Source organism: Syngnathoides biaculeatus, chromosome 5 (assembly GCF_019802595.1).
Source record: "Syngnathoides biaculeatus isolate LvHL_M chromosome 5, ASM1980259v1, whole genome shotgun sequence".
Classification (NCBI taxonomy): Eukaryota; Metazoa; Chordata; class Actinopteri; order Syngnathiformes; family Syngnathidae; genus Syngnathoides; species Syngnathoides biaculeatus.
The window spans coordinates 15932732-15944966 of NC_084644.1; the positions used below are offsets into that span (position 1 = coordinate 15932732).

The 12235-nt window shown below is 39.1% G+C and overlaps 2 protein-coding genes across 10 annotated transcripts in view; both read left to right on the forward strand.

Annotated features, from left to right (window-relative positions):
* Positions 1-8798, forward strand: part of LOC133501483 (protein Jumonji-like) — a 91108-nt gene extending 82310 nt beyond the window's left edge. For 3 of the 8 annotated variants that reach the window (XM_061821281.1, XM_061821280.1, XM_061821282.1), the window contains one exon: positions 1022-5921. In XM_061821281.1, coding sequence (XP_061677265.1) covers positions 1022-2212 — 1191 coding nt within the window. In that variant the 3' untranslated portion in view covers positions 2213-5921. Of the gene's footprint in view, positions 1-1021; positions 5922-7016 lie in introns of those variants that run through there. The other 5 variants (XR_009795194.1, XR_009795195.1, XR_009795193.1 and 2 more) reach the window with 4 other exon arrangements.
* Positions 8799-10780: 1982 nt separating this feature from the next.
* Positions 10781-12235, forward strand: part of LOC133500532 (dysbindin-A-like) — a 31175-nt gene continuing 29720 nt past the window's right edge. The window contains exon 1 of one of the 2 annotated variants that reach the window (XM_061819320.1): positions 10781-11006. In XM_061819320.1, coding sequence (XP_061675304.1) covers positions 10867-11006 — 140 coding nt within the window. In that variant the 5' untranslated portion in view covers positions 10781-10866. The remainder of the gene's footprint in view (positions 11007-12235) is intronic. The other variant, XM_061819319.1, reaches the window with a different exon arrangement.

Here is a 12235-nt window from a genome sequence, read left to right on the forward strand (position 1 = left end):
TCGTAACATTAACTTTACCAAGTGCATACTACTGACAACCAGCATTGCTTGTGGGATATGGCGACAAGAGGGGCAGGTCAAACCAGGGGTTAAGACAATGCAGCCATCTGATTGGCTGTTATTATACGAGTGATTGACAGGTCGGAAAGGTGCTTTGGCTGGTAAGCAGTTCAGGGTGTACCCTGCCTCCTGCCCGATGACAGCTGGGAATAGCTCCAGCTCTCCCACCTAGTGCCTAGTCCAAATGCATACACAGGTGTGTCTCTAACTCAGATTTGATCAATAAACCTTTCAGAAGTTTCCAAAGACATGGCAGCATCTGGGTTTTCTTAAATTATTTAAATGCAATGTAAAATTATATTTTGTCGATGACAAAGGAGCTTCATTTTGCTTTGCTGACCTGCGTCCCAATATTTTATGATGAGCAATGATCTGAATTGGTGAAGCTTGCGTGGGTAAGTTAGTCTCTTCCACAAGCATCTTATTTTCATACTCTCTGACCAGCGCAGCTGTATAAACATTGTCGCCTTGTTGGCCGTGCATTTCGCTGGTCTGCAGAGCTGCAGTCCAGCGACGGCAGCAGACGGGCAAGTTTGAAGTCCTCTGTAAATTAGCCAATTGAAAGGATGTTTAAAAAACTCATGATCAAAGTCAACTCCAAGTTTTAGAAAATGATGCAAGGTAGTGAAGTTGACTTGTTAACTTAAATAAATACAAGTACAAATAACTGTTAACTACCTGTTGTCTACTTATCAGTACAACCCTTACTTATAAGTCAAAGTACTACTGTACTGTACTTTACACTAGAAATCTTGTTTTACTCGTAATTATACAAAATGCCTTGCACAACTATATTTCAGTTACCCATTAAGAGATAAATTTCAAGTTAGTGAATTCCTGGATTAGTCACTCGAATTCAAAGGGAAAAGTTTCAACTTTGAATATTCCCAGACTTTTGCAACTCTATTTTCAAGTAAACCATTTGCAATATTACTTATTAAGAGCCCTTTCTCTGTTCTAGATCACCAAGGTTGCTGGAGTTTCTGAACATAGCAACTCCTTTGTCAGATCACTTTCGACTTTGAAGCCGAAAACTGGATGTGGTGGCAGCCAGCAATCCCCAAGGCCCAACAATACCTGTAAACTAAGAGGCCATTCCCAAAGACAAGCAGAAGTCAAGCGGATTCACCTCTCTCAACACAGCAACCACCAGCTGCCTCACAATCAATGCTTAACAGTTTGTAAGTTCTACAGTAACCCCAAGACTCTTAGAGGTCTTCAGAACTCAGGAAGAAATCCAAGCAGGGCACCAGCTCAGATGCCATTGACTAATAATTTAGCTGCCAGACAGCTTAATGAGACCCCTGGAATTGTGAGATTGTCTAGAAGAAAGAGAGGCCTCCCTCCAGACACAAACCCAACTCCTTTTAATCATTTTTCTATCGACAATCCATTCAAGAAGTGCAGGACACAGCAATCTATCAGGGATGTTCAACTCGAGAGTGATTACTGTAACAGTGAGATGGATGCTAACAGTAGGGAAGATGTCCAAGTGGAACATGCTGTTCATAAGGTAAGAAACACTTGTAGCCTTGATACAGAGCTTAGAAAAAACACACATATTGGAGAGCTGCAAATGGTAAGGGACAGTTATGTTACTGAGGAGATACATAAAGATAATGTTAGAAAGTTTGGTTCGTCGGCAACCATCACCACTCTTGAGGTCAAACATAAGTCTGACCTTAGTCCAGTCAGTGGGATTGTGTGTAGAAGTGTGAGAGAAAAACATCTGCAGAGGAACCTGACAGTGGGATCAGCACCGATCTCCAAAACAATTCCCAGGATTACTGTTTCCAGGACTGTTATCAGAGCTTTAGGACACCCTTCTGTCCCTAAAGCTATAATCAACTCAGTGACATCGCCAAACATATATAAGAAATCACCAGCAACTAATTCTGCCAAACACAGTCCAAAGGGAAATAAAAAAGGTGCTAGCAAAGACATTGTCACATTTATTTCACCAGCCAGCAGCTGCTCAGTTGATTCTAAATGTGCTGCAGTTGACTCTTCCAGGGGCTGGACTGCTGACTCGACAAAAGATGGTAGCTATTCTGTAACTTCCAAGGGCTCTACAAAACGTCTTAGGCAGATCAAATCTACTACCTCAACAGTTAAAACTAGGAGCAGTCCTAGAATCCTTGTCAAGCGCTAACACACCTGATCTGTGGCTCACCATGTTTACAGATTCACTGTTTATTATTTTTAAGATTTAATAACGAATAGGCAAGTATTTATCGTACACCCACAGCATCTAAAGAGTTCCACTTAGGGAGCTGTCGAGAGAATTTTCTATACTGCATGCCCTCCATTTGGGTCACAGGTGAACTGGAGCCTATCCTAGCTAACTTTAGGTGAGAGCTTTGATACACACTGTACTGGTCCCAGCCAATCACAGCTCACAGAACCGGTCACACTGATTGACAATTTAGTCTTCAACTAAACCAACATTTTTTTTGGGACTATGGGAGGTAGCTGGAAGACTACGGAAAAACCCAAACAAGTGGGGAGAACATAAAATGATAAGTTTGAACCTGAAAACTCTGAGGTGGATCTGCTAACCACTAGCTCACCAAGCCCCTTTTATTTTAACATTATGAATAAAGTTTCTTTCGGCTTGTCCCTTTTGGGGTCACCACAGCGTGTCATCTCAGATGAACGCATATATATGTTTGGCACTATTTTTACGCCGGATGCCCTTCCTGACACAACCCTTCTCAGGGAGTGGAGGCCCCAGTGGAATACGAACCCACAACCCCTGGTTTACCAAACCAGTGCTCTAACCACTGAGCTACGGGGCCTCATTTTAACATTATGAATATAATATTAATTTATTGTCTGCTTAATAAATACAGTTGTACTTTGAGATATGAGTTTAAGTCGTTCTGTGGCCATGATTTTATCTAAAAATCCCGTATTTCAAAAACTTATTTCTCCACAGTGAATAGAAGTGCAATTCATCTGTTCCAGTCCCCAAAAGACACCAAATTTTTTAAAAGGTTTTTTAAGGAGACGGGAAGCAGTATATTCCAAAATGGTCATAAAAACATAAAAGAATAGTGTAGATATATTCACTAGTTTTATGAAGTGTAATCAAGCCAAGTCTCAAACTAAAAGACTTGAAAACACAAAATTTGTTTTTTCTGTGCGTGACCCTTAAAGTGCACCATCTGTACCTCTCTCTTTCTTTCTTTATTTCTCTCCCCTTCACACACTCCCACTCTCCTTTTCTCTTTCCTATCCTCCCTCACGCTACACTCAGTCGACCCCCGCCCTCTTTCCTTCTATTGCGCACAAAGGCCGCGTGTCTCGTCAATGGTCCAAAAACTTTTGTTTTACGTTCTTTACAAAACTTCCATTCAACAACACGACATTTTATAATAACACACAGCTACATTCGTACCCCACATGGCATTTAGTTCTGCGTGCCGATCCATCTGCTCCGTGTGACTTCTCCACATCAAATGCTCGAGCCTTCTGCTGACTTATTTCCATAACTTCTCCGGCCAGCTCTTGTCCACAGCTTTAAATTGTTTTAAAACTCTGGCTGGTGTTGTATTTTATTTTTGTATTATATTAATAATAATGGTCTTTTCCATCGTATACTTGGAGGAGGTGGTTGTTTCAAATACACTTCATTCTGTTTTATAGTTAGTTTACAAATAAACTTGAACAATCCACAGCTTTGAAGCCCCTTTTCAGAAGAATATTTACCAATTATATCAGCCAAAGTGCTGCTTGTTGTCAAGTGAGTGGAGCCTCCTGCTGCGACAGAACACTCGTTTCTCAAGTTTGGGCTCACGAGTCAACTCGTCATTTTTCAAAACTCAGAAGTTGGGTCACTCGTATCTTGAGGTAACACTGTAATGCAGTATGTAATTAATAATGCATAGCATTATTATAATACAGTTAAAATCATAAAGTGTTTAAATTATAGTTTGTATTCGGGTTTACAGCAAAGCATTGTAAGACATGGTTCTGTAGCTACTATAGGCCCTACAGTGAAGAGAAGAAATCTTGTAAGTGCAGGGTCAGTCATTGAATAGGGTAAATTAACTATGATATGTAGTTTTATTATCTTTGTAAAGACACAATCTTTGATAAAGCTCCTGTACTGACTCACATTAGATGGTGCAGGTGTACAAAATTGTTTGGCCAGTGAGTGTATTTAAATGATCAACACTGGATATTGCTATAACACAGTATTTTATGTTGTTGTCTGCAGTTGTATGTTTTTATATCAATGTACAGCAAAAAAAAGACCAATATAATTATCTAATGTACATAGTGAACAATCACTATAACACAGGTGCTTCCTTGTATTATCTTTTTTTTTTTTTTGGTACCTACAAAAAAAAATCCATACAGCTTTTATGGTCTTTTCCTTTCATCCATCTCCTCACTAGTATTGATATGTTACTATCACATATGTTGTTACAAAATATATATTACAAATCCAAGCTGCAAGTTTTCTCCCTGGAAGCACACACGAACAAAATTTTTGGTACTCTTATGCTAATGAAAAAGTATGGAAGTAAATGTGTGCCACCAGGATTTGAATTAAAAATGGCACTGACATTTTTAGGTTGTAAAATTCACATTATTTCAAAGTGATCACATTTTCAGTATCTGTATTTCAGTTTAACTTTTCAATGTTAACAAATTCGCCACATAAAAAAAATTCAACCTTTAAAATTCAAACACAATACTTTCAGTCTCCTAAGATTCAACTGGCTACAATTCGCTGGCTGAAATTTGCCATCAAAATTCAGCATTTAGAAGGCAGGGTTACTTCAGGTCAGAACCAGACATTCAGCCAATCCAGTTATGGTTTCTTTTTCACATGACGTCACGTAATAAGTAAGCGTAACTAGATTGGCTGGGTGTTGGGTTCTTACCTGAAGCTTTTTAACGCTGAATTTAGATGGCAAATTTCAGACAGCGAATTGTAGCTAGTTGAATCTCAGGAGACTGAAAATATTGCATTTGAATTTTAAAAGTTAAATTTTTTAATATGGCGAATTTGTTAACATCAAAAAGTTTAACTGAAATGCAGCTATTGAAAATGTGATCACCATGAAATAACAAAGTGAATTTTACAACATAAAATTTTCAGTCGCATTTTTAATTCAAATCCTGGTGGCACATATTCCATAGAAAAAAATCCCGCAGTGGTTATAAAAATAACTTGTCTGACAAAATAATAAATACGAATTTAATGAAAATGAACCAATGAAAATGCAACATTGCTTTCAATTGTGGTTCAACAGAATTATTTAAAAAACAAAAGTTATGAAACAGGCCTTGAAAAATTACGGTAACCCCAGAAAAGATATAACATAATTTGACCATAGGGAGAGGTTTAAAGAAGCGGTGTTCTCTAATTAGCATCAAAGGTGTCCTCAAACTTGTAATCCATCAGTCCGCCTAATAAAGTTTGACAAGTAATCACTGTGCTGTTACCTGAGATAGTGTGTACTCCCCTAAACATTGACCAGAGGAAGCGAAGGAGAGCCTTCTCTTTGGGGATAAGCAAGAAAATTATAGACAAGCACATTGAAGTTAAACACTTTAAGACCATCTCCCAAACATCTTGATGTTCCTCTGTCTACAGTTGGGACTTATTCATAAATGTAATATCCACTGGACTGTAGCCAACCTCCCTGGTTATGATCACTAGAGGAGAATTGATGACAAATTAAAGACATGGATAATACAAATGGTAACAAAAGACCACACTATAATCTCCAAAGAAATTCAAGCCAAGGCCAAGGTACATCAGTGTCAAAACGCACTATTCATCGTCGTTTGAGCCAGTGGATTTCATGGGAGAGGACCAAGGAGTTCAAAATAACTTATAAAAAGTGAGACTGGAATTTTCCAAACAGGATGTTAACAAGCCACAAAACCTCCGGGAGAATGTCCAACGGACTCACAAGACAAAACTGGAACTTTCTGGCAAGGCACATTAGCTCTATATTCACCGATGCGAAAAATTAATTATACCAAGAAAAGGACACTGTCCCTACTCTGAAACATGGAGGATGCTTTGTTGTGTTCTGTGCCTGTTTTACTACATCTGGCATAGTATTCCGGAATCTGCATCAACACTATCAAGGTATTTTAGAGAGAAATGCTTTGCCCAGTGCCAGCTTAGACGCATTCATGGGTTTTTCAACACAATAATGACCAAAAAGAGCTAAAAATACCCAAGAATGGTGAAGAGCAAAACATTGCACTATTCTAAAGTGGCTTTCAAAATCTTTGATCTAAATCCTATTGAACATCTGTGTAAGGAGCTGAAACATGCCGTCTAGAGAAAGTAACTTTCAAACCTGAGATAACTGGAGAAGTGTATTAATGAACATGGAACTTGCTGAGAGGTGCAAAAGTATGTTTCGAAAGTTGGAAAAATCTCTTGATTGGAGTGATTGCCACAAGATGTTGTGCAATATATTACATTAAGTGTACCATTTTTCTCCAAGGTTGTTCGATGAGTTTATTTATAATAATACTGTTGAACCACAATTCAAAAGTAATTTCTGATTTTTATTGGGTAATTGGCATCCATTTTTCATTTATTACTTATTTCAGAGTCGAGATATTTCTGTGACCACTGTGGGTTTTTCTCTTATTAACAGTGGGGTACCAACAATTTTGTCCACGTGTAATCCTGTTTGAATCTAACACAGTTTTCCAGCTCTCTTCCGACCTGTCAATCAATTGTACAATAATAGCCAATCAGATAGCCGCATTGTCTTACCCCCTGGCTTGACACGCCCCTGGCGCTTTGTTGTCCCACAAGCAATACTGGTTGTGAGTAGTGTGGGCTTGTAAAAGTTAATGTTACGAAGAAAATGGTCCTCAGATGCGCTTGTGGAATGTGCAATTCTGATGAAAGATATCCGGCTAGTTTACAAGGGGCCTTGTTGATTCATTTTCCAAACCCTAAAACACAGTTGACGAACGTGTCTACGATGGATTAAGGCTCGCAGGAAAGTGCGCATACAACTAAGTGTGGACAATATCAACAAACACAAGGCTGTATGTTCGAAGGTAAGCGAGGGAGAAGTATATTCTCTGAGTTTGATTTCATTTTTATCAGTGCTTTATACATTACAGGAGAACAACTTTCACTTTGTTAGTGTATCACTGATCTGCTGAATGAAGTCTGTAATGTTTTATGCCGAAGACTCGGGTTAGTGATACGTAAATGCGCGATGTCATGCAATAGAAATGTCTTTTTGCCCATTTGTATCACGTCAGACTTTTAAGACAGAGCACTGGGTTCGATTACGAGCCAAGTCAAATGAATACACCCAGTTATTTGCATATTGTACATGACTACAATGATATTACTCATAATCTTTCCAAGTAAAAAGTACTCACCCTGCTTTACATGTGTAGTACGATTCCAGTATTTATCCTGTTAGATTTCAATATGATGTTTGTGAGGCGTCAAACTTTTTTGCATCGATCGCCAACATTTCGCTGTAACTGACATTGCGTCCTGCTCCGTCCAAAATCTTAATTCCGTGTACATATCCTTGCGTGAAATAGTTGAGACCACTCTGCAAAACACTCTTGGACAAGTCTGACGTATTTGGGAAAAAAAACACCGCAATATTATCTGGAATACGTGATAGAGAATCAACTTCAAACCTGTTCTGTTCAATCGCCATTTTAGAAGCTTGTGTGACATGGTAACTGGAGCTAAGGGGGCGGAGCTTAAGACCACCAGTCGGAAAAGTCCATTCTTCTGGGATGTCTGCAGCTAAGTCATCATGGCCATTGCAATGTCATTCATGTTTTCAAAATGAGTCTCCTTTATGACCACCTTGAGCATACTGGGAGGTTGCTCCAGCACTGTGACATTTTTGGGGCTAGTAACCAATAGTTTCTCAGGGCATTGTGTTCAGAGTTGTAATTGTGAAACAGTCACAAAATGCCCAGACACAACTCAAACCTTTTCTCAAGGAATGACCGAAGCAAACACTGCAGCATCTCATTGTAGATGTGTTGTTCATCTGGCTGAAATTTAAGGGAAAACTCATAGTTTGGATTTAATATGTATATTAGTGACAGCAGTTCTGGAACCTTTCTGAGACACCTTATTTTCACATTGACAACCTTCGATCCATTTCATTTGACTTGTGTGTGTTATTGCAAATGACCATGAAAGAAAGCTTCTGCTATACATGTGATGTAATGTTTTGGTCAACTTGAGCAGCTATCTTGGGAAATGCAGCTGCTATTAGACTTTCTGTGTGTACATCAGGCTTTTTACTGTTGGATTCAGTTTCCTTGTCTGTTCAGTGAAAAAATGTGAAGTGTTCATGAATAAACTGCTCTTTGTATTTTTGATGTTGCACTCATTCTAAAGGTTTTCGTGTGATTCATACAAATACCGTACATGCTTAATACTGTATCACTGTCCTAAAGCCATATAAGTAAAGGGTCAGATTATAAAATAATCAGTTATTGGCTTAGTTGTTCCAGGATTGTATGGTACTGTGCTGTACGGTAACTACATTACTAATTATGCATATTTCAGTATTTGCAATAGAAACAACTCTTTGAATTGTAATGTTATGAAGTTGTAAGCTGCTGTTGTAATGGACTGAGAGAAAAACAAGTTTTATGAGTTCTGATCTGTGTTTGTATGAAATTAAATCTACGTAACGTTTTACTTGCATATACACAATCGATTATACACTATTCATTAAAGTTTAGGGATCATGGCCTTCAGAGGGAAATTTTAGAATAAAATCTAAAATGTACCTAACAATTAAAATGTTTTTCTAAACGTTATTCTCTAAAAGAGGCTGAACAACAAACATCACAAGTCATGACACGTGATTTATCCATGAATTGACCCCTCCGTACAGGGCAATTAACCACGCCTCCTGAAGTGAAGTCACGCCATGTGCGCCTACGTCAGACAAACAATTAGCAAAAAGGGCGGCGCAGCAAGAAAACAATAGAGCGAAACTGTCCGATTTACCGGCTGATTTCTCCCTCGCATTCTTAGCTAACAGTGAAATATCGTTGAAAAGCAGACAGCAGGGCTTCAAGTATTTCAGCGAGGGGTATTTCAATGGTATTTACATGCATATCGATGGAGAAACCATTGATATTAGCGCGAGGTCTTTCCAGAGTCAGAAGAAGACCGAGAAGCCACATAATATAATATATTATAACCCAAAGACAAATTCGTCATTGACAGTTTCCTATTTTCGTGTTACATATCACACTTGTGTGCAAAATCTGTATATGTATCTGTATAGCCGCTTCTGAACCGCCGTATGAAGGAAAAGAAGAAGGCGAGGCTTGATTTACGAGTTGTTTCTTTCGTTTTCTTTGCGTGTCCTCGAACATCCTTCAGTCTTGGTGTCTCGGTGCACGTCGAAGACTTTTAGGACTGCTAGTCCGGTTTAGCTTAGCTCATTAGCCGCGAACAAAGGGACATGTTTGTGCAGTCAGATCATCGCAAAATATCGCTCAACACCGATCAAGTGTGTCAATCATTCACACTTAGCTATGTTATGCAAGCGAAGAACTGCTAATTCATTTATATGAGACATGTATTGAAAATCAAATATAGGGCGTACCTTTGTGCAAACATATCTGCTCCGGTTGATGGATTCAGTTGATCATGCGGTTTTCCACAAAGTTTGATCCATCAAAGACATTTTTTGTACTCGGTCTTCTGTTCCGGTTGATTTTAGATGGATTCAGTTGATCATGCCGTCTTCCACAAAGTTTGATCCATCGAAGACATTTTTCGTACTGGGTCTTCGGTTTTGGAAAGGGTACGAATTGAACTCCACCAACTAGCCTTTCAGGATACCTGTCGTCACTATTATAAAGTCCGTGACTACACCTCTTAACCATATCTATTGTTAAAGAACCCCAATATGCGATAAAACGCTAACAAAAGCTATACTGGACCATACAACGTTGTCTGAGGAAACTGCGGGTCCAAAAAGGGCCGTGGTTTATGCAGATCTATGGCCTCTGATTGGTCAGCGACGCGGATGATGCAATTTCTACGGAGGGGTCAATTGACCTCTGGGGCACAGGAGCTGGAAAATGACAATTATTGCCACTTTAAAGAACAATTTTCCTATTGAGAGAATAGTCATAGATTTAAGCAAAGGAGAAATCAAGTTAAAGGTCCAAGTTGGTTCAATGAATTAGTGATTTTAGCAAACAACATTTCTAGGGATGGAATTAATGTTATAATTATTAGTATATATCCATCCATTTTCTGAGCATCTTATCCTCACAAGGATTACGGGAGTCCTGGAGGCAATTGCAGCTGTCATCGGGCAGGAGGCAGGGTACACCCTTAACCGGTTGCCATTCAATCGCAGGGCACATGGAGACAGACAACAGTCACACTCAAACTCATACCAAGAGGCAATTTTGACTCCTATTAATGCATGTTTTTTTGGGATATGGAAGGAAACTGGAGTCCCCAGAGAAAACCAACCCAGGCTTGGGGAGAACATGCAAACTCCACACAAGTGGGTACGGGATTGAACCCTGGACCTCAGAAATGTGAGGCCAGTGCTTTCCAGCTGATCCACCGTGCTGCCTTATAATATCCAATTAATTAAAACAATGTAAAACTATAAGTAGGGAATACCATTGTGGGTTGTCAGTCGGAAGCAATATGGGGATGGACTTGACATTGAACGTTTAAGTTTTGGACCCAGTCATGAACTCGTCAAGCCATAGGGGAGCAGTAAAGGATTCCCGATGTCCTGAAATTGCCACCAAAGAAGAAGAAACCCGGAACACGAAATGTGGATTGGCAGGATCTGTGTAGTGAACCGAACCGTTTCATGGGACATCACCCTCAGTGGAGAGGAACCACTCGGTCGAATCATGTTTGAAAACTTCCGAGAAAGACTTCACATGGTGCAACAGGACTTAACGACAGGGTTTGTCTGTTACATTTTACTAAAATACCAGGACGTATGACTACAAGTGTGTAATTGTTGCAAAGTGAACAGGTACATTACATTAATTCCAACCAAGCAAAGTTGGATGTAGAGAGCAGACTGAAGAGTTTCTTCTCCGACTAAGTGAAATGTAAAGATGAAGGAGAGTACATTTAAAGCAGTAAGTAGTTGCGTGTATGGTCGTCAAGCGTTTTCGTAGGACTCAAGATGATATCGTGTGCTATTCCTACTTATTACTCTCATCTGATGATCATGTGATGTAGGGTCAAGTAGGTTAGAAAGAGCCTTCCATAGTTTGGCTCGTATTGACCAAACATTTGTTCTATTCGTAATTGCAATTGCATTGCGAATGTGTTTTGAAAGGAATTTAGGAGTGCAACAATGCAGAGCAGGCCAGTATTTTCTAACGTTTATTTGAGGCAACTTCAATGCGCCATCAAACAAAAAATGGCACATATTACATACACCGGTTAGCTAAAATTTGCCTTATGCCATTTGGTGGAAGAGCATAAATTGTTCAGCCTGTCACTATCCATAGCTTGCATAAATAGTTGAACAAAGATAGATAATTTGTAGTTAATATGGTTAGTGTCTGTAATCCTATCCCAGTCTTTGCGGCCTGAGAGCAGACCCATGACAACTGGAAAAACTGGAAAGTTGGGCATTTTAAAAATATATATAATATTCAGTTTAACAGAAGCTAAATCTGCAACTAACAATATTAAAAGCTGTTTAGCTTACTTTTTTTTTTTTTTTGTACATGAGTTGCATTGCGCCCATGGTATATGGTGATGCTTCTACATGCTAGTAGTGTTTCAGACGGTGTATGTCGTCTGGCATTCAAATTGCTCTGGATCTTTGTCTTCTAGGCTGGTTATGTCATGGGTGGAAAACTGTTAAGTAAAGGGCCTGACCCGCTTGTTTGTGGGCACATTTTAACATGTAGATAAATAGCTTAACGTTTACTTTGATGTGTAATTTTTCACTTCTGAGGTGAGCACTCATACTCCAAAAAGCAAACTGCCTCCGTGACATTTGATGTCACATAATTGTTTTGCCACCCTTATCCTTTCCTTTATGCATTCTTATTTTGTTTGTTACAGAGTCCAACATTTCAGAGAATTGTAGGGATTTGCGAGTTTGGACCCTACGCATGTTCGATAATCGAGGAAGATGTGACCAATGATTAGAAAAAGTTAACAGCAAAT